At 39.9% G+C, this 25,074-nt stretch overlaps 1 protein-coding gene across 1 annotated transcript in view; it reads left to right on the top strand.

Moving 5' to 3' along the window:
- The window catches only part of SLC9A9 (solute carrier family 9 member A9), a 190,938-nt gene extending 178,966 nt beyond the window's left edge, over positions 1-11,972 (top strand). Inside the window, exons 15-16 of the mRNA XM_013368144.3 lie at positions 6,998-7,103; positions 7,618-11,972. Coding sequence (XP_013223598.2) covers positions 6,998-7,103; positions 7,618-7,839 — 328 coding nt within the window. The 3' untranslated portion in view covers positions 7,840-11,972. The remainder of the gene's footprint in view (positions 1-6,997; positions 7,104-7,617) is intronic.
- Positions 11,973-25,074: the final 13,102 nt, after the last annotated feature.

Consider the following 25,074-nt stretch of genomic DNA (forward strand, 5'->3'; position numbering starts at 1 on the left):
AAGTTACAGTGAATTATAACTGTTGTGTCTGGTTTTGTTAGCATCTTTACAAACACAAACATCAGAATACGACATGTTGTTCCTCTAAGCCTTCCTCTGTGTTCATAGCTCATTCATCTTTCAACAAAATTGTTCAAGAAGTTCTTTACAGGATTTTCTCATAGGGGATCATATTTCCCTTTAGAGGTCTCACTTTATAACTGTGAGAGCATCCTCTGAATCTTGGCAATGCAGAAGCTGGAGATTTGTCAAAAAACAGTCTCTACAGATCTGTGAAGTATTTTAACAGTTATTGTGCAGCTGTATCTATGTAATGATGAAATATCTGATCTGACTTCCTGAGAAAAATGCCAAATAATTGTTTTGCTATTTGAGTACGGTTTTGGTGCACCGGCTTCAGCCCTCAACCCATGTCACCAGAGGCCATAGCAAGAATATTAATCCAGCCCGTGCTTACAAAGTTGTAGCAGCCTTTTTTTTTGCTTTGCTTTCAATATAATATTTTAGTTCAAGCAGGATGATGCCCATCTTGTTTGGGAAGTCTTGTTCACATCACTCCCTTGCTACCCACTCCTTCCACCACCATCCTGGTCCCCAGGTCTCCTAGCGCAGAGGCACTACAACCATTCCTGTCCTCAGTATCTGTCTTCGTAGGTGCAAGTTAATTGTACCAAATATAATTGATTAGAGGTTTTGAAGCTTTTAAAAGCTTTATAGCTTTTACTTTATTTGGATCAGACGTTTTCTCTCTTCTTCTATGACGCAACTGAAGTAATTCATTTGATCAAAAGCAATTTGTACTTGTACTTCACTACATTTAATCTTTAAAGTTTACTCCCCCTGCAGCTCACAAATTATTAGATTTGTGGTGCCACTGGTGCTAGATCGACATTAGCAAGGTGTGTAACTGCTGCCAGTCCCCATTCTTCACACATCTGTTTTCTGGAATACTTCTCAGACAGGCAGTGATGCCAAGGACATTCTCATGGAACATAAGCTTTCACACAGAGCACCGAAATCCCTGCTAACTTGCTCATTCCTCCACATCCATTCCCTCTGCCAGTACCAGAGATGAAGCATTTCATACAAAGAATGCATTTCATATGAAGAGCTTGGAAGTGATCTCATCAGAGGCAGCTGGCAGAGGCTTTTTAAGGCCTTAAGGGTCTACACACAAGCAGGTCACACCAGTGCTTGTCCTTTCTAATCATTTCACTTACTCATGGCCAACGCTATCTCCAGTTTTGTAATCATGCTGAAGACATACCATATGCAGAAGTTCATTTTCTGCAGGAAAAGCAACCCTATTGCAATACTGGTATTCTTGTGACTTGGCAATGTCCTGAAAAGTTTTCTATGCCTTCAAACATGTCAGAAAACCTTTTTGAATTTTATTGAGGTGTAGTTTTTAGATTACTTCCATGGTCATTCAGGTTTTCACAAGCTTCATGGTTTTAAAATTTGTTTCTGCTGCTGACTTTGACGCATATTTATTACATAAAAGTTTATTATTTTTCTCTTTCTTTCTTCTAAATACATTTAGCATTGTATTTCCTAATTATGAAAATGGATGCCTTTCATAGCCTGCTGGTTTCCTTGGTATGGATGATGCTAGTGTGTTTGGTTTCTTATATTTTTGCCTCAGGGGTTCAATTTTCTTATACCCTTATACGAGATTCATTTCACCAAACTTTAGATACTTAATTATTAGCTATCTAAGCCTAATCTAATTGTTCAGATTCTTATAGTCAATAGAGAGGAAGAAACTCATCCTAGTTTCAATTCATTCCAATTAACTCCAGCACCACAGGATGAGACTAACTGCCTTGGGATTTGGCCACTTCTCTTCATTGATGAAAGAGTAAAACTGGTAGATTACATTTCTTTCAGCTACCCTACTATAAGGTGAATGAAGATAGATGAATCCTACCAGTGATGGCAACTTCGAACCACACACATTTCTCTGAAGAGTCACATGCGTGTCAATGCCGATTTCACTAGTGCAGTATTTTCACTGTGTGTAACTGACTCCTATCTCTGACAGTGCACTTTTTTTTAGCTGGTTGTATTTTGGTTGGGTTTTTTGTTAGATGGAGGGTCGTTTCTTTATTATAAAGCTAGTATCAGGGAGGTCTTTTCCTTCTCCTCTTTTACTGCCTCACATAGTCTGCATCTTCCAAAGATTTTTCTAATGTTAATTTGTTTGACATTAGTGTCTATGCATATATTCTTTTTGAATGTGAGTGGTGTTCTATCCTTTCACATGCCCCTTCCATTTTCAAGAGTAGCTGCATTATCCATGCATCAGTTATATAAGCAAGTTGCTATGTCTCAGATTTTTTCTTTGCACAGAGGTGTTATATTTGGGGTATAATAGGCTTCAAATAACTTAAGATGTCTGAATTTTCCTTTCTGTTTCAGTGAACTCAAACTAGAAGCTATAGTCTGCAAAAATCCCAGACGTCACACAGTTCATACTAAGGAACAAGCCACTTCTCAGTTTGCACATACTTATATACAAAAAGACTTGACTAAGATCAGTTCTATTAACTCCCTCCATTTTGCTCACATCTCTGCAATGCTTCCAGTTTCAAATTTGAAAGCAGCAAATTCTTAGCCATATTCTGCATAAAAGCCTGAGGTAGTTTCTTGGGTCTGACACTGCATTTTGCTCTAGAATATGAAAGAGACTTTTACTGTAACAATGCACTAGTGGGTCCCTCCCAAATCAGAACATTCTTAGAACATTTAGTTTTTATTACCACCAATTTTCATCCACTCTCCCTGCTCTCAGACATGAGAATGACAAAGACAGAGAATGAATCTTTAGAAAATAGAGACCTCATGATTTGACTTTGTATGATTCCATTTATTCTGGTTGTCTAGTATTTTAAGTTAAAACACTAGCAGTTTGTTGGTTTGTTTTGTTGCAGGGCAGGGGGGGAAACGAGTGTTTTGTTTGTTTGTTTGTTTTTTCTTTAACCACTTCATTAAAAGATTTGAAAGTAACAAATAACTAGAGCAGCATTCACTAGTAACAACTAAGTGAAAATATATTTTACACCAGAGGTAGTGGATCCTTCTCAGCTTTCTCACACAGTGCAGATGAGGTTGTCCTTACATGTTAAATCACTGTAGATCTCATGGTCTGTTCAGAAACAGACCTGTTATTCTAACAATTAGATCTCACATAAGCATGCCATGCACTTTTCAACTAGTCTACGCTGATAACTCCCTATCCTCTGAAGAAAACTCTGTCATACGTGAGAAAACCTCATTCTCTCTTGCTAGAATCGGGAGGAGAAACCCCTCTAAAAAAAACCTCTCCTTTGGGTGATTCTAATCTGTTGTGCATGCACTTAGGACCTGGAGATGTCTCTGTGCTTCACCAGCTCAGCCATGCACACACAAGCTATTGTATAAAGTAACCAAATAATCTCAGTCAGCTGTTAGCAGTAGCCAGCCACGTGCAGAACTTATTCAGATAATCAAAGTTTCATGGTTTGCCTGCTCCTACTCAAACACAATGGAAATGTTTGCTCTTTAGGCTATCACATAGCTAATACCTTTTTTTAAAAAAAAATTTAAAAAAAATAAAAGAAAACACCATCCCTCCTCAACTTCAAGAGCTAAATTCTGAAGGTCTGTTGCTATTGTTATGCTGTATCCTGTGCATAGGCTGTGTTTGAGCTGCTCAGCCTCACCAGCCGCCGCAAACAACCCGCCCGTGGTTCAGCTCTGGGCTGCCTTGTTCAGACGTTTGCCAGCTATCTTGTCTGCAGTGGCCTTGCTTTCGCTGCTTGTTGCTGGGCAGTACAGAAGACATCATATGAGTCAAACTCAGAAGAGACAGAAGCTGAACCAGGAAGGGGTAAACAGATTTTGACACTGAGTTTGGTGTCAGTGAGACAGGAAGGGAGAGTAGCTGTGCCTGCTGAGTGGTGAGGAGAGAATGAGACTGACTGGAAGAAAGGATGTTCCAGCAGCAGTGAGGGGTCCCAGGGTAAACATTCCTGGGCATGTGAACAGAAAATGGAAGCCTGGAGATGTAAGGAATTGATAGAAAAATTGGTATATGAATGTCAAATTAAGGCATGCTAATGTGCCAGCATTGTACATGGATTAAAATTCTATACATGTGCATATACAGGCATGCTGAATTCAGTTTCCCAGCTTAGATGTTACCACCTTTACAAAATTATTCATGTCCTTTAACACAGTATGCTGTGTGGTGTAGAACCTGAGACATGTGGGTGAGCTGTTCTGCCCATGGAGGGCTAAAGTGCAAATCTAGAAGCAGACTTACTGATGAAATGTTTTCCTACTATCTTTTCCCTATTCCTGAATTAGTTAGGCATGAATTTGGTTTGGCAGTAATTTCTGAGTTATGTTAAGAGGTTTACACTTAGTTTCTTCCAATTTTTAAAGCAACCTTCATGCAAAAAGTACCTCTTTTATTACATTATTTAAATTATTTTTCCCTGGGGATGCAACCAGAGCAGCTGGAGTGTGCTAAGATTCCTTGCCAGCCTTAAAATGCTGTAGACCCACATCTGATATACTTTTGAAATGCCAGCACTGCACATGGATCAGAATTGCTCTTTCATGCTGCACTGAACCATGTGATTATGTCTGTAGTACTATAAAGCAACTGTGTCAGTAAAGAGGAAACGTTTATGGCATAGGTTATTAAAACAATGAAAAGTAGGCCAGTACAATTTCAGTCACTTTAAGGTGCTGAATAACAACTAGTTAAAGAAAGAAGATATAAATAACTTATTACAGAATCAGAAACAACACAACAAGCATAAGAAAATTGTCTTCACTTTAAATTGTATCTCAAGAGGCTTCAAAGCAGAAACATTGCCAATGCACAATGAAGGCATTGGAGCAAGTGTAATAGGAAGGGGACCTAGAGGACCTGTTGCAGCCCAAAGAGAAACCATTACTCAAAAACAGTGTATGTACATAGCAACCAGTTAAACACACCAGACACAAAAGTTTCATGACAAAAGTGGTAGTGGCAGCCTGTTTCAGCATGTGTGTCCTATCCCTGATGTGCTGTGGGCTTCATGCAAGTGTGGGAGGAAAACAGGAACCATTTTTCATGTGAGGTATAAAAGCTCAAACTATAAGGTTGCTTAGAAGTAAAACCTAGCTCAGAGATCATCAGATTAGGGAGGAAATATAGTGTAATACTAGTCTTCAGTTACTTATTCTGAAAGAAAATAAAATAACAGAGCAGACAAAACTCAATTTAATTAAATGCAACTTCCATTACAAGCCTGTATTTTTCATGCTAGGTCTGACAGCTCAGTTCAAACAATTCAAGTTGTTTGTACTAACAAAGCCAATATTTCCAAAGACTAAAAACCTAGAGTTAGGCTCCTACTTCCATTTTTGGCCTTTTAATTAGGTTTTCCTTAAGTGCTGAGAACAGAACAACTCTAATTGATGGCTTTCATACATTGCTTTTTAATAAGCAATAGCTCTTAACTGCTTGGTGCTTTAGAGGTTACACACAAGATCAGTAGTAGATGAGTAAAGGATTGTTTGGTGTTATTTGACTTTTACAGAAGCAAGTGGATTAAAGTTTTCCCTAAACAATTTGATCTCATTAAATTCCCACCTTGATCATGATTCTGATCAGAATTTATATAAAAATTTTAATATTTTTTGAAGTAGACTCCATTTTTCACACTGACTTGGTATATGACCATGGATGAAGGAATCACACAAACAGATGCAATTTAATTTTTAAAAAATATGAACACACATACAAACCCCAGATACTCTAGAACAACTTCCATGGCTGTAGTGTGGAGGACAGAGCAAGTTACACAGCCTTCCACCAGTCTGTAGCCATTAGGCTTAAGACCCACTGTTATTTACTCAGTATTTTTTTTACAATATTGCTGTAGAGCTCAAATCACTACTCAGTTTTACATTTGTTCATTTCTTTTTTTAGGGAGGCAGAGAGAAAGAGAGAACACAAGCAAGGCAGCAATAGAAAGGAGCAGGGGGGAGAAAGAGGGATGACAATCAATAAATCAAGTTTTCCCTAGCAGTAAAAATAGCTGACAGACCTGCTTCCCAAAGAACACTGAAAATTACTTTGCAAGTAAAAGTAGCAGAGAAGTCAACTTGAGGGACTCACAGGAAAACTGTTATTGACAGATTTGAGGATGATATAATTGCTTAAGATGAATAGGTTTTTATCTCAATAAAGAACTTTCGGATGAAAAGACTGGAAAGACAGGTGCAAGACTCTAGCACAAAACTTGTTCTTAACTTACATAATCTTATACAAAGGATCATTGACATATGAAGTATAAAACAAATGCATTGGATGCTGAAAATAAAGTGTTACAGAGAACAACTTATGTGCACTCCCAGTGATAAAGAAACTTAATATTTGATGAAGTATATTTTGCCTGTTGAAGAAATGCACTGATTTCACAAAAAGCTGAGTATGTTTTTAAGCAAATGTTTACTACTGTTCTTGCAGAAAGTAGGTGGTACAGTTGCATCTTAAATTGTTTCCTGTTAAAATTACATAAGAGATCACACAGCAAACTGTAGATGTGAGCAGTAAAGAGGGTAATCTAGCTCACATTTCCTCTCTTCCAGCTCCTACTCCATTTATGTATCCCACAATACATCCCCTTTAGCTATTCTGGTACCCTGCAAGACATATCTAGGGCACCAAGTGTTTTGGAATTTTTTTGTTTGGTGGTATTTGGGTTTGATGGGGGTAGGGGGAGGAATGAAGAGTTGGGTTTTAGTTTGAAGGGGGTTTTTTGCTACTGAAAAACATTAGACAAGACTGATGACAGGAGAACGTATGCAGCAACGGGTGCGTAAAGAGATGGTATTTTCGATATTTCCATTCAGTTAGATGACTCCCTTATGCTTTACAATGAAATTTCTTTGTGTAATAGAGGAGCATGTTAGTATCAATAACTGTATGGGAAATATTCTTTAACAAACTTCACAGATACCTAAAACCTATCTTAACACACGCTGGTCCACCTCTCACAACAACGTTACCTGAATGGTGCAATCCTGTTGCCAGGCTCTTGACCAGCCCCTCTGCATATGGCGTAAGTATCTATCTTGGTTAATTGTATTTAAGGTGTAAACCAAAACCTGACATACTCAATGAAACACTTTGGTAAAGTCGCTTCCCCAAAGATTATTACTTTCAAGGCTAAAAGTTATACAATTTATCCACAGTTGTGGAGAAAAGGTCTTAGTTGCAGTGCTACCTTTCCAAGAACAGCCACAAATACTGTGAGCTTCAAATGACTGACCTATGCTAAATAGTTCAGCCACATGCTGAAAGTATTGGCTACCCATCAGTGATACTTGAGCATTGAAATTATCTTAAAGATCTGAAGGGTAGGTTATGTTTCTCAACACTGCTCAAGAGCAGAATGTGGTAGGAAGCGATTTGCTTTAATCAACATCAAGATACTAAATTAAGACCTGAGAAAATAAACGAATAATGAAATGAAAATGAAAGTGGAATTGCATCAGACTTGTTCCTCAAAGCTTAAATGAAAATTCTCCTTAAGATTCTTCCTGTCACTGAACTTTTTATTTGTTTGAATACAGGATAAACTGAAGGGTGATGACACAGATCATATCATAAATAACGATGAATTGACTGAAAACTATGACTTGTCTGCTCACATACCAGTGCCAGCACCGGACAGAACAGGCTCCATCCAGGCTACAGGCAAGGAAGATATTCATGAAGGAGACCTGGGATTAGGAGGCTACAAACTCCAGCTTGAACAGCCTGCAGGTCAACCCCAGATGAATTCTTTGGCATGAACAGTGTAATGTTAATCACAAAAAATAAGATTAAAACAAATAAATAAAATATACTAGCATGTGAACAAGAGGCTAGAAAAATATACTAAGCACAGAAATCAAAGAAAACTTAGATTTTACCAACTAAATGCCTGCACCCCCCATGAGAAAGCTTACCATCATCCATATACCTTCAACAATATGCAGGTTTTCCATTTTTAATAAAAAGGCATAGGGCACTGCCAGCCCACTGCAAGTCCCTGACAGTCACGTGTTGTCTCATGGCACTTGACTGTACTGTGCCCCCCACACAGACACAGGCCTTTGAATGTTGCTTGTAGCCTTTAGTCAGCTGGGGTGGAGAGAAACAGCTTCTAACATAGTCGTGCTCACATGATAACAGCACTTTTTATACAGCTGGTCCTGAGCAGATACACAGATATCTGCTACTCCAGTAGCAACTAGTTTTATAAGGATGAAGCAGAAGACTTTGTCCAAACAGTGTGATCTAAAAATACTTAAAACATGCATTGCAGCACCTCAGTCTTAGTAGATCAGCCTCCTTCATGCTCACAGTATAGACTTTTGCTGACAAGCAGCCCAGCATTTGCTTTATAAATGCACCTTATAACCTAGTCTGTATAGGGCTGCACCAGGCTGCCAAACTGGCCATGGATAGTAGGAGACTATGAAGTTTATGAAATCAACAACAGCTCCCATTATTGCTGCACTGAGTGGGCGTGACCACTATTTACACAGCAGTTATTCCACAAGGCATTTGTCATCACAGCTTCGCAGCACACAGAGCTTACATGCCAGGGAAAATTTTGTTGCTTTACAAGGTCATTCTAAATGTACAACTTGATTTAAGAAGTCAACTGTTTCATTTTTTATCATTCAAGGGAAGTGAGCTGTTTCTAAACAAATATTTCTGCAAAACAGCTATATCTTAAAACTGCTGCTCCAAGGAAAAGTTTGTTCATCGCTATTTATGCTGGGCACTTAATATCATGCTAGTTCTGAGGACAGTGGTGGTTAGATATTTAAAAAAACACCACACACCCACAAACAGGAGAAGAGTAGTATCTACTGTGTCTGCATAAATGTACTAACCGGATAAACAACTGGTCAACCATATTTACAACTCCCTGACATATACTATTATCAAGCTTCCGCATATATCAGCTAAGTAGTACAAACAGAGGAATTTTGTTGTTAGGCTTTTTGTTGTTAACAGCACATGCCTTTTCTCATTACAGATGTTTAAACTAACCGCATGATAATGTTCCTACTAAGAAAGTTAAACCATAAGGGGTTTTTAAATAAAGTCATTCTTAATATACAAAGACAATGAGCAAGAAAGAAATTTGAAGTCTACAAGAATTTTTAAAATAAATAAATAAAAAAATAAATCAAGTCATCTCCATGAATAATCTAAAGCTGAATAGGTCTTGATTTCACCACAGATGGAAGCTGAAATACAAACTTAAATATAATCAAGTTTTAGTTATTCTTTTCCAGGATAATTGATTTCTGGTTAAATGTGACTCTAGAACAGCTGTTATAAGCATAAAATTGAACACTGGAGTTCTATATACTGTTACAAGTGATCAGAGGCTTAAACTAGCATTTTATTTTCCTCTAAATGCTAATCAAAGAACTTCAAGTGATCTTAATCCCCACGTGGTTTAAAACAAACAATATTAGGATACAATAATTTCTGAGAAGAACTAATGAATTTCCACCTCCCCGCTTTGCCTTGTTTAGCTGCATGAGGTGGTTAAAGATGTGTGGCAGGTTGCAAGAAGGGATGGAGAATAGATGGGGTCAGGTTTTCCAGCTCAGTACTGCACACCCTACAGCACACAGTGGGAGGCAGCAGAGGCAGGATAGGAAGGTAGAGACACTGCAGTGAGGTGAATGTGGCACCACAGTGAGAAGGTTTTGTCACGGATGGGCACTAACACAGGCCTGATTGCAGTAGCCAGAGTTTTGATATCAGTCTTCAGAAGTATCGAGTGTATGTCACCAGGCTTCCAGATCCCAGTCCTTAGATTACAGTGCAAATCAATAAACTGCTGCAGTATTATGAAGATGCAAAGCTGTTTTTCACAACTGCTACATGAACTGGAAATGACAAGCTCTTCAACAGTTCTGCTCTTGATTCTACTCTGAAATGCATCCTGCAGCATACTCTATGGGGTTTTTACTGATTTATTATGTCTATGTTCAACTTTCTCACGCTTGTACAATGTGATAAATGGAGAGCTCTAGGGTCTGAAATTCTGTTTATCAACAGCAGTCTGCAGTGAATACTCTCCACACCAATTCTGCCTGGATGCCTTAAAAGGACTACTTTGCTTAGCAAAAAAGTCATTCCTTGCAACAAGAGAGTACATCCTTCACAAATGAGATTTTTATGCTGAGACTATGAAGAGGCTGAATACAAGAGATCCCAGCAGGATGGGTATTTGTCCTCTGAGGCCACACTCAGCAACCAAATTATCACTGGCTTTCAGGAAAAATCAATAGTTTGAGTTGCAAGTTGCAATAAAAGTGTCTATTGTCCATTACACTATTCAGCCTCTCCATTTTCTGATTTTTAAATATTCTTTTCGTGATATTCAGATGCAGAGTTAAAACAACATTAGAACAGAAATATATTTGTATTCAAGGAGAAATTATCAGCAAATAGTAATTCTGCTCAACTGTTTAAACAGAGTAATGGATGTTGAGAGGCCTTTAATGTTAATTCACAGTTCACACGCTGTAGATTTAAACTACTTAGTATCACACAGTGTTTGACCATGCAAGTCACTCTCACGATAAATGTGAAGCTTCTCTTCCCGAGTTAATTTAATAAAACACTGCTTGGAAAATGAAATGTAAGATATATTGTCAGAACATAGTAACTGCATACTCTGTATGAAAGCCAAAATGTTAAGAAAGTTGGAAATCTGCAATATTGCTAAACCTTTCAGGTTTCAGAAGTAATAACTAAAATTTCATACTGAACTGCAAAGATCATTTGGCTGAGGTTGGAAGGAGCAGAATGAATCCTGGCTATACAGCAGAGACAGTCTAAAAAGACACTGTACTAAAAATATCAGATCACTATGATAACTTTCACAGAGAAGTGCAACTTTTGGTAACTTCACCAAAAGTAGGGGCGTTGGAAGCAAACACTCATGTTGCTGTGTTCAGAGCTTGAACTTTTCCATAGTAACAACATTAGCACTATCTTCAGCAAACTGATTAACCCTGTGCAGAACTCAAGCCACTAAACTAATTCATTGAAGCCATGAGAGCAGTTCACAATCTTTGCACCTGGCATCTTACCTCTGTGCCTTGCTGGGCTGAGGGCAGTCTTGTACTTTCCTTTTGAAAGCTGGTCTGTATTTTGCTATCAGCCATCAAGTAGCGCTATACATTTGGGTAGACCATAAATGCAGTAATATACATAAGTGTATTTCAGATGCACATGAGCATTATACATATGCTTTCGAAATTCTGTTTTCAGAGACTGAATTCTTGGAATACAAATACTAATTATGGCCTTCAGATAACAAAGAAATTATCCTGAATACACACTTTAGATATTGGAAGCTACTACTTCTAAAGATGTTTTTCCCCTACTTCCTTCTATCGGAATGGAAAATAGCCTTTTTCAGCATCTTAAAGCAAACTAGTTCTGAGCATTTTAAATAACTTAACACAAGGAAGCTCATCTCTGGTAGTGTAATCCCAACAGACATGAGTTCTGCTCAGTGAACTGTAAAAGACTTGTCAACATTTCTATTTTATAAACAGTCTTTCAGAACTTGAAAATTTTCCAGTTGATCCAAATTTCCTAAGCAAATATTTGTTTCACCTTTGTCCCAATACTAATTTTCAGATGACAAAATCTCTTCCCTCCTTTAGCTCAATTATTGTTTTTAAGGTAGATATTACTGATCAGGAGAGTTAGACAAAACACCTGAACATGTTTTTCCTTGAATTTGTTTGTTTGTTGTTTTGGCTTTTTTTGTTTTGGGGTTTGGTGTGGTTTTTATTTTCTATGTGGGGGTTTTTTGTTTGTTTGCAGATTTTTTTTTTTTTTTTACGTCATAATCACAAAATGAAGTTCAAGTTTATAAAGAGTAGAAAAAGCCTTATCTGCCAATGCAGTACTTGTCTTTGTTTTTATTCATCCTTTCAAGTGGTTAAAGGAATAGGACACCCTAGTGCAAGGATGAGCACCAGCAAAGCTAAAATCCCCTTCAACCAGCCTGGTGTTGGAAGTCACACTTACCAGTTTAAAAGAACCTATTGGACATCCTAGTGTGTGCTAAGCAGCAGAGACAAATGCTTCAAAAAGCAAAACTTAATGTCTGTCAACTCCACAGTGCTAACCAATGGCCCAGGTTTGTCTTTCCCATATGAATCACAGAATGGTTGGGGTTCACCTAGAGCAGATTGCACAGGAATGTGTCCAGGAGGGAATGAAAAAAACATACACAACACACCACACCACACACCACAACACACACACGCCCCATGTGGACTTCCATACAGTTAACCCAAGTTGTGCCAGATCTCAGCCTCCAACTTCGGCTCTGTTCCTAAGGGCCCCATGACACCATCAGCACAGGCCCACTACAGCTGCACTGCCGGGAAAGCCACCAGCCAAGACTGTCTCATACTTCCATGGAATTTCACAGGAAAAACCCCACAGTCTTCACATTTCCAATTACACCCTTCCAGCTTTCCCACTACTACCAGCCAAGCATGCTGGCCCACCCTGGCTCTGGGCAGTGTCCCGTCTACACACCAGAGGAGACAGCAAGTGCTGTTCAAGCTCCGCTGCATGACATGTAACAGGAACAATTCTACTCACAAATAAACTTTTTTTTTTTACCAGTGTCAGAGCAGCATCAACATTTTCCTGACCTAATTCAGTGTCACCAGTCAACATTATTTCCCTACAAAAAATGAGATCTGTGGTATAGAACAAACAAAAGTTTCAGACCTCAGAGTATCCCAAATCTGAGCAAGTCAAATTAACATCATCCTTCTAAGGGCCTGGTGGGGCTTGAAATTCTGGTGCCAAAAAGAGAATACCCAGGAGTGTTTTCCAGCTACTGTTCTACATCATTTTTTACCAGCTGTCTGCTCTGGTATGCTACAGAAAAGGTGGATAGATGTAAAGAAAATACTGGTATTTTATTCAGTAAGGATTTGTAACTAGAGAGAGCGCACTATACCTAGCAATCCAAACACTCACAGAAATAACCTTGTACTGTTACATTAGGCATTATGCAGGCCTAGGGCAAGTTATATACAAGTGAGTTGAAATAAGATAATATCCCTTAATCATAATGAGATTTCTTCTTCCAGTGGTACAGTACCTTCTAAATATAACCCAGTACTTTGGAACACATGCCTGACTAGAAGTTAAAATATAATAGACAAAAGGAAATTAATAAATGAATGATGAAAGAAGAATAGAGGGAACAAAGGGGAAAAGAATCAGTGCCAAAGATGATATTCAAATTGAAAGAGATCAGAAAGATACTCATAGCAACTGCAGACTAAAACCCAAATTAAGTATTCCAGTAGTGTCAGAAACTAAGAATTAACCTGAAGTACACTCCTAAAAACTTCACTAGAGCCATTATCCCTGACATTAGTAGCGTAAAACTTAAGCATTTCACAGGCCTAAAGGGAGCCACCACTGCTGGCTGAAGGTGAACCAGATTTAAAGAAAATGAAGAAAAAGGACCTATGGTGGAAGGCTAATCCTTCAACAGCACGGTTAGCAAAGCAATAAAAGCAATACAAGCCTGATATTTACAGAAATGCAGAAAAGCAACTGAAGATATAATTTCTTCAACCTCTCATTTCATCTCTCCTTTTGCCAGCTAGTCAATTTTTCACCAAGTTGTCTGTCTCACCTTCTCTGGTTTACCTTTAAGATGAAAACTTTACTTTCCCCACAGCTTGGGCAAACAGAATTTTATTAAGTCCTTTTTTCCCCTTCACACAATATCCACACCCAACACAGTTTTAACATTTCTTCAAAAAGAAACCAATATAATGAAAGCATGCATGAACTATATAACTTCTACCCCAAGTAGAAATCGTGCCTGAAGACAGGTGGGTCTGACACATTGCAATAGCCTTGAGCCATTTCACTACAACTAATAAAGAGCAAGAGCTCTCATATTTTAACTACAGGAACCAACTGGAGGAAAGACCCTTATAAAAGAGTACAGAAACCATTCCCAGTGAGGCAGATATGACACAGTTTCAGAGCCAGTCAGCCACATCATATGAGCAATCTTGTCCACACATTCTTTTCTCATAGCAAGGAGGATGCAGCCCACCCTTCAGCAGCCCAGACCTGCCAGCTGACAGCCACTGCTGGAGGTGCCAGCACACCAACAGCAGCTGCAGAGCACCGATACACACCCTAAATCCGGTCCCTTTGTGCACACTTCTACAAGCTGAGGCAGCTCCTGGGGAGAAAGCTCCCTCACCCATGGGAGAGCTCCCATTCATCTGCAATAAACCAAACAGAGGTTTGCAGCTGGTGGTGTTGTTCTCTTACCATTTTGTGGTTCAGGCACGTTTGCTTCCCAGTACTCTGAGAGCTCTGCTGCTGCTGTTGATTTGAGAAGTGACTGGAGCACCTCTTCTGATGGAAACTAATGTGAAGTGGGTGTTTGAGACAAGCACTCTAGTTTCTGCTGAATGAACCGTCAGGTTTATTTAAAAAAAAAAGTAAAATAAAATAATAAAAATAACACTGTTCTGTTTAACTCTTGTTTACTGTAAGGATCTGTCCAAAGACACTGAGACCCTGATATTTGCAGGCCTCAACACCAGTAATGGAGAATCTGCTATGGACCTTAGAAGTCCCCAAATTTGGCTCAGAACACACACCCCCACATACAAGCCCCCAACATGCCAGCATCCGGCAGGGTTTCACATTGACCTAGTTCATTGGAGAATGCAACGGTGTATCCCTAAACTGAAGTTTGAAAACACTGGAAGAGAATTTCAGTATACAGGCAGGAACACTGATGCAAATTCCCTGACTCAGTGAAGTTCAGGTGCTCTGGAAGGGTAACTGTAAATCACCTTTGCCAACAATTAACTGTCACTTCAAAAAGCAACAAACCAACCACCACCACACATAAGGAACACTATTTGTATATGAGGCAGGTATTCCAGCTAAACATCCCAAGTGACAACACTTATGGCCGTTTTACAGAAATACATACAATTATAAAGTAATCTGGAATACTCCTTTATGCTCATGCAACATCCACAGTGAGCAAACGGTGACACACTTGGTGTGTACCATTAATATACAATTTGAATGCATTGGCATGAACAAAGTAATGACAACATATTCTTGAATTGGTTTTATGTCCCACTGTAACCAGAAGTCTAAGGAAAACTGGTTTATCCCACAGACATGTAGCATAGTTTTCTGAAGTCTAAACTTAAGCTCCTAAAACTCATGAGCTCCTAATTAAATAATCCAATTTTCAGAAGTGAAGAATACCCAGCAGCTGACACTGAAATCTATTGCAGCCTCAAAGTCACGCTGAAATTAGCCCACAGGAACCACCAAAACGCTCAGCAGAGCTTGTAAGACAAAAGCGCAGCATAAAATGCACCTTACTCTGATCAGCACAATACGCTCCCTGCTCCAAGAATTAAACTGATTTCCATGGCAGCACAACTCCGCTATTGTGTAAGGAATAATTTGGAGACCTAAACAGTACTGACCTTCTTCAGGAAGATTTGTGTTTGGCAGGGTTTTTTTGTTTTGGTTTGGGGTTTTGTTTGTTTGTTTTGTTTGTTTTAAGTTGAGGCTGCCCAGGGAGGACTAGGCTAAGATGTGAGCAAGTGTGAGGAGTGATGACCTCATCTTTTGTTCAGTCTCTCAGCATTGCAGCCAAGGCAATGTGGACCAGTCTGCACGACTCCTCAGGAGGGCCAGGATTAGTGTAAAAGCCCAGTGTGTGTTGCAGGTTGTTATTTTCTTGGCTGCTCCAGCATATGCCTTATGCACAATTTGGTCTCTTGTTCATAACAGCCTAAGATAATGGGGATTTTCTCAAACTTCCTGTACAGAAAGTTATCACTTCAGCAAGCAGCAGTGTACAGCTAGAGATGTGGTTGTTAGAGCTAAGCAATGCCTGAAGCTCTTGGATTCCTTGTGGTTTTAACATCCAGTATTTACTCGTGTTGATAGCCCTGGTTGGGATTCAGTTTATTTAGATGAAGTTTTCACCATCTGTTCCTCCAAATTCTGAAAATATGAAGAGAATATGCTCCACAAGCAGCTACAAACACAGATGAGCTCTGCAATTTATATTGGGATATATTGCATACAGGAAAAACAGTTTGTAAGATCTGTGAGGTTTCTCCTTCAGGCATAAATTGTGGATTGAAGCTCTAATGCTTTGATTTTAATTTTGCACCACAGTGAAACAATTCTCTGGTTTACATGTATTTTCTGTCATGCAGCTCTTCAGTATTAAATGGAGCCCCAAACTCTTTGAAAGTAAGAGGGCTTATAAGATTTTCTAATTAAAGATAAACTGGTTAAATTCACTAATGCATCACCTACCTTCAGTCTTTACAAAGAGGCTTTGTATTATCTAGAAATTAGTATGTCCAAATCATTAGCAAGTTAAGCTACAGCAACAATATAATTTTAACAGTTTCAAGCCATAACTGCATGAAGAAAATGCATTAATATCTATCTCCCTGAAAGCACAGTTCCCAGCCCTTATTCCTGACTTTTTGACCCACTTCCACCTACTTGACAAATCATGCCTCAAAAAACTCAGCCCCAGCTTCCCAGACATAGATACCAGTTGCCTGTAACTGTGCCAAGGATAGATTAGACAGGTGAGAGCAGGCTCCTGGGAAGGCATCCTGAGGGATGACCTGATCCATCAGCTCCCACGGGTGCAGGAGCCTGCCCAGATCCTGCACGCACCAGCATGGACAATGGCCATCCCAGGCAGAAAAGAAATGCGCCTTTCCTGCTCTCCTCCTGCAGGGACTTGTATTCCCACACTTTCCAAGGTGAACTGGCTTGACAAGAAGCCACCACCACCAAAGACTGGAGAAACAAATCACTTATTGCCAGTGCCTGTCACACTGTTACGTTGATGCTTCCCTGCAGATGGCAAACTCCTGCACTGGCCTGCTCTCCTTCCTGGTGTCTTTAGAAGTGGCAGATCTGCCCCAAAACCTTTGAAAAATACTGTACATGTGTGAAGGTCAGCAATCATCACCCCTCTGAAGGTAGCCATAAGCCCTCTTGCCCTCAGAATCAGTTGTGTCCTTTTTTCCCCCCCCTCTCTATATATAAAATACTCTTTCTGTCTCAACAATGCAGACAACTGGCAAAGCCAGTGCAAGAGTTCACAGGACAAAGAGCCCTCTGGTCTGACATTCTTTGATGGTCCATTTTGTGCACCTAATTATTTCATTTCCCCTTGGACAGTCTTTACCTTTGCTGTTTCACAAACCGCAGAATTCAGAGCAACTCAGGTATAGTTAAATTAGCTCTAACTGTTGCAGGGCACTTGCTGTAGAACTGATCAAAGATATTGCTCAGATGTTCTGCAATTAAAAGAAGAACCTCTACATCAAAATCAAACATGGCATAATACTGTGCTGACTTAACTAAAATCCCATGGAACAGAAGCCAATCACCTGGGGTTTTTTTTTTTGTGTTGCATTTTTTGTTTGGTTGGTTTGGCTTTGTTTGGGGTTTTTGTTGTTGTTGTGGTTGGTTGGGGAGGGGGGTGTTTGGTTTTGTTGTTTTGGTTTTTGTTAAAGTGTTGCACATTCATACCCTTACTACATTAAATATTAGTACATAGGGATATTATTTGACATTGTATACTATACCCAAATCAAAAAATAAACTTAAAGAGATGAAAGTTATGAGAAAATACTGGTTCAGGTCCTCATAAGAAATTTCAGGTTTTCAATTCTAGTTCAGAAGGGGAAAAAAATACTTCAGATACTAAGATTTTCTGTTAACTCCCCCACCCCAGTGTTAGCCATTATAAAAGCACCAAAGTGCCTCCTTGAACATTGGCTGACAGAGTCTTTCCAGGCTGCTTCTCCAGGCCCAGACCCAAGCCCTACAAGCCAACAGCCCCACAGGGGACACAGGCCACACACAGGGCATCCCAGATAAGGAAGGAGAAGTATCTCTGTGCTCCAGCGGCGACAGGGTAGTAAAAAATGCCGTTTATCACATGAACTCCAGCACTCTCAAACAAGCCGACTTCCTCTCTTTGCTTTGCTGGCTCCCTGTCTGCTTCACCCAAATAAGCTCCATCCCACAACGATCATCTTTTTCCATGACAAGTCCTCAAAACCCCCAGAGGTTTAAATGGGAACATGACGACAAAGCCAGGAAACTCACACTAGTTAAAGGAAGGACAACAGTCTATTAATATGCTCATGGGCAAAAGCATCTGTTAATTTCAGGCTTTTTTCCAGTTTAAGATTACATTATAAGAAGATTTTATGAATACAAAAAAGATAAATTTCTTGCATTCATTATTCAGTTTGAATTAAATACCCAGCTGTACATAGCTGGCAGATTTCTGTTAAAGAAAATAAAATCATAAGTCATTCATATAAGCTGTCCATTTGGCAAACATATTCATTTAATCCCTTTACAGAGAAAACTGAGACATTTCCAAGTATCACATCTCTTTCTGTCAAAAGGAAACCTATACAACAGGAATCATACACACTTTGGGGAACTTGGCAAGTTTCCTAGGTTTGCAAAGTTTGGGTTTTGGGGGTTTTTTTAGTTTGCTGTTTTGTTTAAGGAAGTTCCAGGAAAAAAAAAAAAAAAAAAAAAATATATATATATATATATATATATATATATAAAGTTTATACAGAAAATAAAAAAAATTTGAAAAGACAAAATATATTGACCCTTTCTCCAGTAAAATCACTTCTGCTAGTATAAAACCTATAAAACCTAGACTTCTACATTAGAAAAAAAAGCTTTAATTATCCTCAAAGTTTTTCGCTTGGAATTTTTACAATTTGATAGCATGATTCCAAACTAAAAATTCAGTTTCAAACCGAACAGTGGAATAATCACCTTTTTCCATAAAATCTGTTATTTTTCAGAGAAAGCTGAGAAGGTAGAAGCAACTGAGAAGCACCAATCTTCCATTTTTTTCTGCATATTATTTTCCATTTTAAATGATTTGGAGCAATTAGGAAGTTTTAGAACTTGAAATGGCATTCAGTTTCATGGAGGTCAGAGGAGCTGACACAGGCATTTCTAACAGCCAGAGGAGAGGTGGCCCTGGCCACACCGGCTGCTGGAGGGGAAGGAGCAGCAGCCCTTGCCGACCACAGCTCTGCCTGCCCAGCACGTGGGACACGCGGCCATCTGCCCCCAGCACCCAGGAAGCTGTCTCCCACACACCTCCCACCTCTGCATCCAGCATCATTGAGACCAATGTTGCTGGCAACATTCCCAATAGCCCTGTGACATCTAAGTTTTAATCATCCTGTTTTCTCAGATGCAAGCAAAGTATGGTTCCCTTAGGAGAAAGGAAGGTTATGGGGACCCAGTGTGATCTTATTTTCAGATCTACTTGCTTAATCATCTGTGCATGAGTTGAACTGCAGGTTTATCATTATGCGCGAAAAACCTTAATCCTCACTGAGATGTTAGTCCCAACACATGGTGTTCTTGTGCTAAGGAAAGTGGCTTGCCAGACACAGTGGCAATTGCCCTGTAAACAGTTCCCTTTTTGTGGGGCTCCTTTTCCCTGTCTTGCATCAGTGGCTTGAATTCAAATACCTAAAGTAGGTTTCACAGAAATCTGAAGAGCTGAACAGAGCACATCTGTACAATGTAGCCAGTTTCTTTAATGCATTGCCAAGACTATTGGTTTTTCTGAGAGAGAAAAAAAAATCCTTCTGACTAGAAACCTGATTTGCCTTATTTAAAAAAAAAAAAAAAAAAGAAGGGAACCAGTTGGACTTCAGAAATTTAAAAACTCAGAAGGCAAATATCAAACAATTTTGCTGATCTTTGAACTCAAAGGAGATACCCTTACAAATATCCCACCTGCTTTTCACCTTAAAGCACCCCCTCTCCCTTGGCATTTAGGAAGCAGACAAATAAACAGAACCTCCTTCTCACCATATTTAGGGAACATAGCTTAGAAAGTTCCAGGACAGGCAGCCCAGCCACATGCCACTCTGTGCACAGGTCTGGTGTCCTTGCCAATGCTGCCAAGCAACCCAGCTATGGGGAATGTTGTACCTGCACTTGACTGAACCCCGTTGTGCTGTGGTACAGGAAGGCAAAGTTGAGGGATAGCCTTTGGAGTCATCTTTCCTGATGAACCAGAAGATGGATCCAAGGTCAGTACCCTAAAGAACAGGGGAACAAGGGACTCAAAGGCACTGTTGTTGTTACCCAGCTGAGAAGTCAGTAAAAGCATTTAAAGGAGAACATTTCTGAGACAGGGTTTATTCACTGATGTTTTCTTGCCCACTGGACCATTATTACTGAGAAGATGCAGTTTAGTGCATTCCTGCTCAGTTTCCTGATCTCAGCAAGGATGGAGGGGGCAGAACGAGAAGCAGGTCACTAGTGGTCTTAAATTGCCTTTTGAATGGATTAATATCCAATGTTGAGGGGGGTGTTTTGGGGGTTTTCTGTATCTTTTTGGTATTTTGTTGTTGGTTTGGGGGTGGGGGGAGAAGGTGGTTTGGTTATTTTGGGGTTTTTTGGTTGGTTAGTTGTTGGAGGGGTGGTTTTTTTGTTTGGTTTGTTTTTTATTCCCTCATATCTCTCACACACACAAAGAAAGGAAATTCACAAATTGAATTCATCTAGTCTTATTTCAACACCACATCAAACTCTGTTTGCCAGAAGCAATTATAAGCAAATGCACAACTGTTAGGTAACTGATGGGTCCCATTTTCTCCAACAAAAAAGTGTTGCTTTGCCCCTGTTGTATGACAAGCTGCAGATGGGATGGCGAGCCTGTGTTCAGACAGAGCAGCATTATGGTGGGTTTACATTAGGACTAGCAGAGAGCTGAGACTGAACACAGCAAACAAAAGCTGACCCATCTGGTGGGAGCAGATTGCATCAGGGGCTGGTTCTTACTCCTCTCGCAAAAACCGTGCACACAGTATTACAGTCACCTTCAGACAGAACAGGCTGGACACTACCAGTCCTGGGAGGGGACATCTCCTACCCCATGAATGAGACCTCAATAGCCTCTACCCAGGTTTGAAAAGGTTGGAAGTCACAGCTCAAGTCTCCCATTGCAACTCTGGTTTTGACTATTTCCCTCCTCCTCTCTGTAGCCTTGTTTCTGCCACTAGGCAATGCACCTAATCACCAGTCTGAGACTCCAAATCTCCTTTAGGTACTTCAGCTTTCTAGTGCCAACAGGGAATATACTAACACTAAAAATCAAAATAAATTATTTCCCAACTAATCAATAGCTTTTCAGGCTGTTTGTTAAGCCTGAAGCCACAGATGCCTGCATACACTCCATAGCTTGGAAAGCACTGCATTGTTCAAGCTGAGGAGCACCATGATGACCCCAAGGTTCTGTCATGCATGCCAGCACTGAGCACAAGGCACATGAAGAAAGTGACAACCTCTGTCTCACTGAACATGCAGGTCTCAGACCTTCATGGCATCACCAGCTACATCATCCCAGCCACTGCCAGGAGAAGCAGTGGCTACACAACTCAGTGTTTCAGCTTCGCCACTTGTAAAGGAAACAGTTGCTGGCACGTCCTGCCTCTTCCTCAGAATGTGACAATGGCACATAGGCTTCATTGAAAAACAGTGTTTCAAAGCCTCATTTTTTCTTCCCTTAATTTCAATCCATTGCTCACAGCATGTTGCTCATCATTATGAAAATGAAGCCTCTCTTCTTGCTATTTACAACCTTCAGAAACCTGAAGACTTTAATGCTCCCACAGAAAACTAATTTGGTTTTTTCTGCTTTTTTAAATGGCCTGAGTCAAGTTCACTTAAACTGGGAAGAGACTGGAGCATAAACCAAAGAATGCCTCTCTCTTTAAATTTTCACTTTTAAAGGTGCAAGTAAGCAAAGAAGTAATACTTTCAGCCCTTTACACAGTCACAGACTTGAATAACACAACGGACATAAATCTCACTCAGAACAACCTACATTCTTGTTGCTGAAAAAGCTGACCCTCTGCATGAATATATTTCTTAGATACTTTTTTTTCAGGAAGAGGGACAGACATCTTTTCTGTCACAAGTAACCAAGAACTCATTATTATTGCTGACAGTGTTTCCTGGCCTCATGGTGCTACAGGATTGAGTCAGGGAGAACAGTGCCACTTACTGAATCGACAGGATTGCTTCACACAATCATTTTGTGGAAGGTTGCTTGTCTGGGAAGTCTAGTACTGCTTTGCTTTAGCCGTTGCCAAAGAATCCAGAGCTGAAGCGCTACAAAATGTAAACAAAACTGGGAATAGCATTACCATATGAGCTTTGCTGGGGCAGGAAAGGGAAGCAGTTGGAAAGACAGTGCATAGAGATGCACATAACCTGACTGAACATTTTCGTTCGTTCAGCCAGGCTGCTGACCATTTTCAATTCCCCCAAAGGGCTCATTATTTCCTCTCATGACTACTCTTATAGGTAGGTAGGCTGCCATCTATCTCTCTCATCACTGCCTTCCCCTTTCACAAGAAAAAACATAGAAACATCCCTCCCTGTGGCACCATGGGGAACATAGAGACCTTCGCACTGTCCACAGTTCCTGCTTGGCAAAAAAGGCCAGGGCTTTAACTGCTCTGAATATCGCCTCCTGAGACCCACTATATTGTCAATTCACTTCACCAACCTCAATAACATCCCCTTTGTGAAGGTCTGAAAGACAAATCCATCCTTGGTGTAACACTACTGCCCTCAGTGGAGTTGTAGCAAAGTTGAATTTGGACCAAACTCTTCACTTTGATTTGCTTTAAAAGCTGCTTTGCCCATGTGTATAATTATTAGAGGCAGACTCCTTTTCTCTCAATATAAAGCCACTTCTCTGTACCTACTATTTCATCTTAACTCAGCCATCTGAGTTAGACATGCCTATGCGAAGCAGATCAATAGATTGTCTCCTGCCCCTGCCAGTATTAATTCGACATCATACACATCTTTTTGCCACTTGCCTTTTAGTGTTTTTTGTGTAGGAGGTAAGGGGGTTGGCAAGTATTTTCATTAGTTCAGTGTCTTTGTTTACGACAGGTGGAAAGCTTGCCAACAACATGCCAAATGCTCTTAAATTAAAGTCGGTTCAGTGGCTGTGATTAGATGAATTGTGACTGACTTCTAAACCCTTCACTTCTCAGCCATAAATCCCTCTTGCTCCCCAATCACCTGAAGTAATGACTAATGCCAGGTTCCCCTAGTTACACAGGAAAAGGGGAAGGTGCTTGGGGATTAGACAAGAAAGTCTGCTGCCTCCAGCTTATTTTCAGGCTTTCATCAACAACAAAAAATTAAATGTGATGAGAGAAGCCATATTAACTATATTGCTCCTCTCCTTTCATCCCTTGCTGTGTAAGTGCTGTACACAGCTTATTTTCCTTTCAGTTGATATTAACTGCCATTTCCCAACATGTTCTTCTTCATTCATTTCCTGATTCATTTGTCATTATCATTCACACATGCAGACTTCCACAGCAAAAGCCAGTCACTTCTCTCTTTCACTATAACCATGCCAGCATATCTGTGGATTTTAACTCCTGATTTACATCAGCAAAAGATAACCAAAATACTTCATCCTGTCCAGTGCTGGGCATTCCCAGCTCTCACTGAGGCATGAAAGTGAATAGCCCTTAGACACAGATTCCCATTAGTGATACAATTAGGAAGGCATGACAAGAAACAGATTAAACCTTCCCCACATCTTGAAGTGTAGTTAACAAGATGAAGCAATATTTCTATTGACCATGGGTTACTGCAAGACTAATAAGCTTGTCTCTTCTCATAAATAAGAAGCCCAGTTCCCTTATGAACTGAAGAAATAATCATGCATCTTCATTTTTTACTGGCTGTAGGGGAATTGCCACCTCCTCCTCCCACATTTCCTCTGAAAATGGCTCCATGGCACAGGTAGCCTTCATTATACACAATTACATTTCTGAATCTGGGCAGCTTTAGAGAGCAAAGCTACAAAAATTAAGAAACTTCTCACAGAAGTTGCACAACACACATTTTATAGCACAATTTTATCAGGAAATTCCCATTCCCATCATCCACCTGTTTCACTACAAGCACCTACAAAGGCAGAGCAATTGCAATCTTTCAGCAAGCCAGGGATAACAGTAAATGGTTTGCCTGTGAAACATGTCAACAGTTCTCAGCCTCAGCCAGAGAAATTCTCAGAAACTAAGAGCTCATTAAGCACAAGATATAATTAACTCTTTGCACACTCTAAATAGTGTTTATTAACAGAAAATATCCTCCAAGAAACAACAAGGAGTAATGCCTTATCTAGTGAGGTTGCACAGAGATGTTTGGGCTACTGCTTGCAGAGAGCCTTAAATACCCGAGTATCAGTAATCACAGAAGGCTTCAGTAGATTTCTATTTTCATTATGAAAATAAGGTTAAAGACACCCCAGTACTTACAGTGTTTCCTTAAAGTAAAATGATCTTAAACACTAGACTGCAGTGGTTGCATTGTCTTTTAACAGCTGCTATGTGACAGATTATTTTAACAACAAACTCCTCCTCATAAGGAAAAATAAATCTCTGCAGTCTATATCTTATTCTTGTCCCTAGTACCAAAAATAGTGTTTCCTATAGCAATCTTTAACCAGTATGATATATTCCGGACGAAAACCACCATAAACACTGGCTAATATGCATCACAAAGTATTTCATCCTAGAGAGCACTATCACTCTGGAAACCAAGGCACAAACAGCAGCAGTTTTTCAGTGTGCCTGCCATATGCAAAGCAGCTGCTACTCAGTTGCTTGGGCACACAGTCTGGGTTGGAGTTGGGCCATTTTCTCCCCCAACTCTCAGCAGTGTGTGAAGGGCAGCATTTTGAGGTGGGAGGACAGCATCCCTGTGAGCACACCCCACTTGCCAGCCACAGTTGCTAGGGAACTTCATCATGGCAAAAGTGTCAGAGCTGTTGTCACAGGGCTGCTGCTACTGTGCTTCCAACCTAAAAGCCA

This window comes from Columba livia, chromosome 9 (genome assembly GCF_036013475.1).
Source record: "Columba livia isolate bColLiv1 breed racing homer chromosome 9, bColLiv1.pat.W.v2, whole genome shotgun sequence".
Taxonomy (NCBI): Eukaryota; Metazoa; Chordata; class Aves; order Columbiformes; family Columbidae; genus Columba; species Columba livia.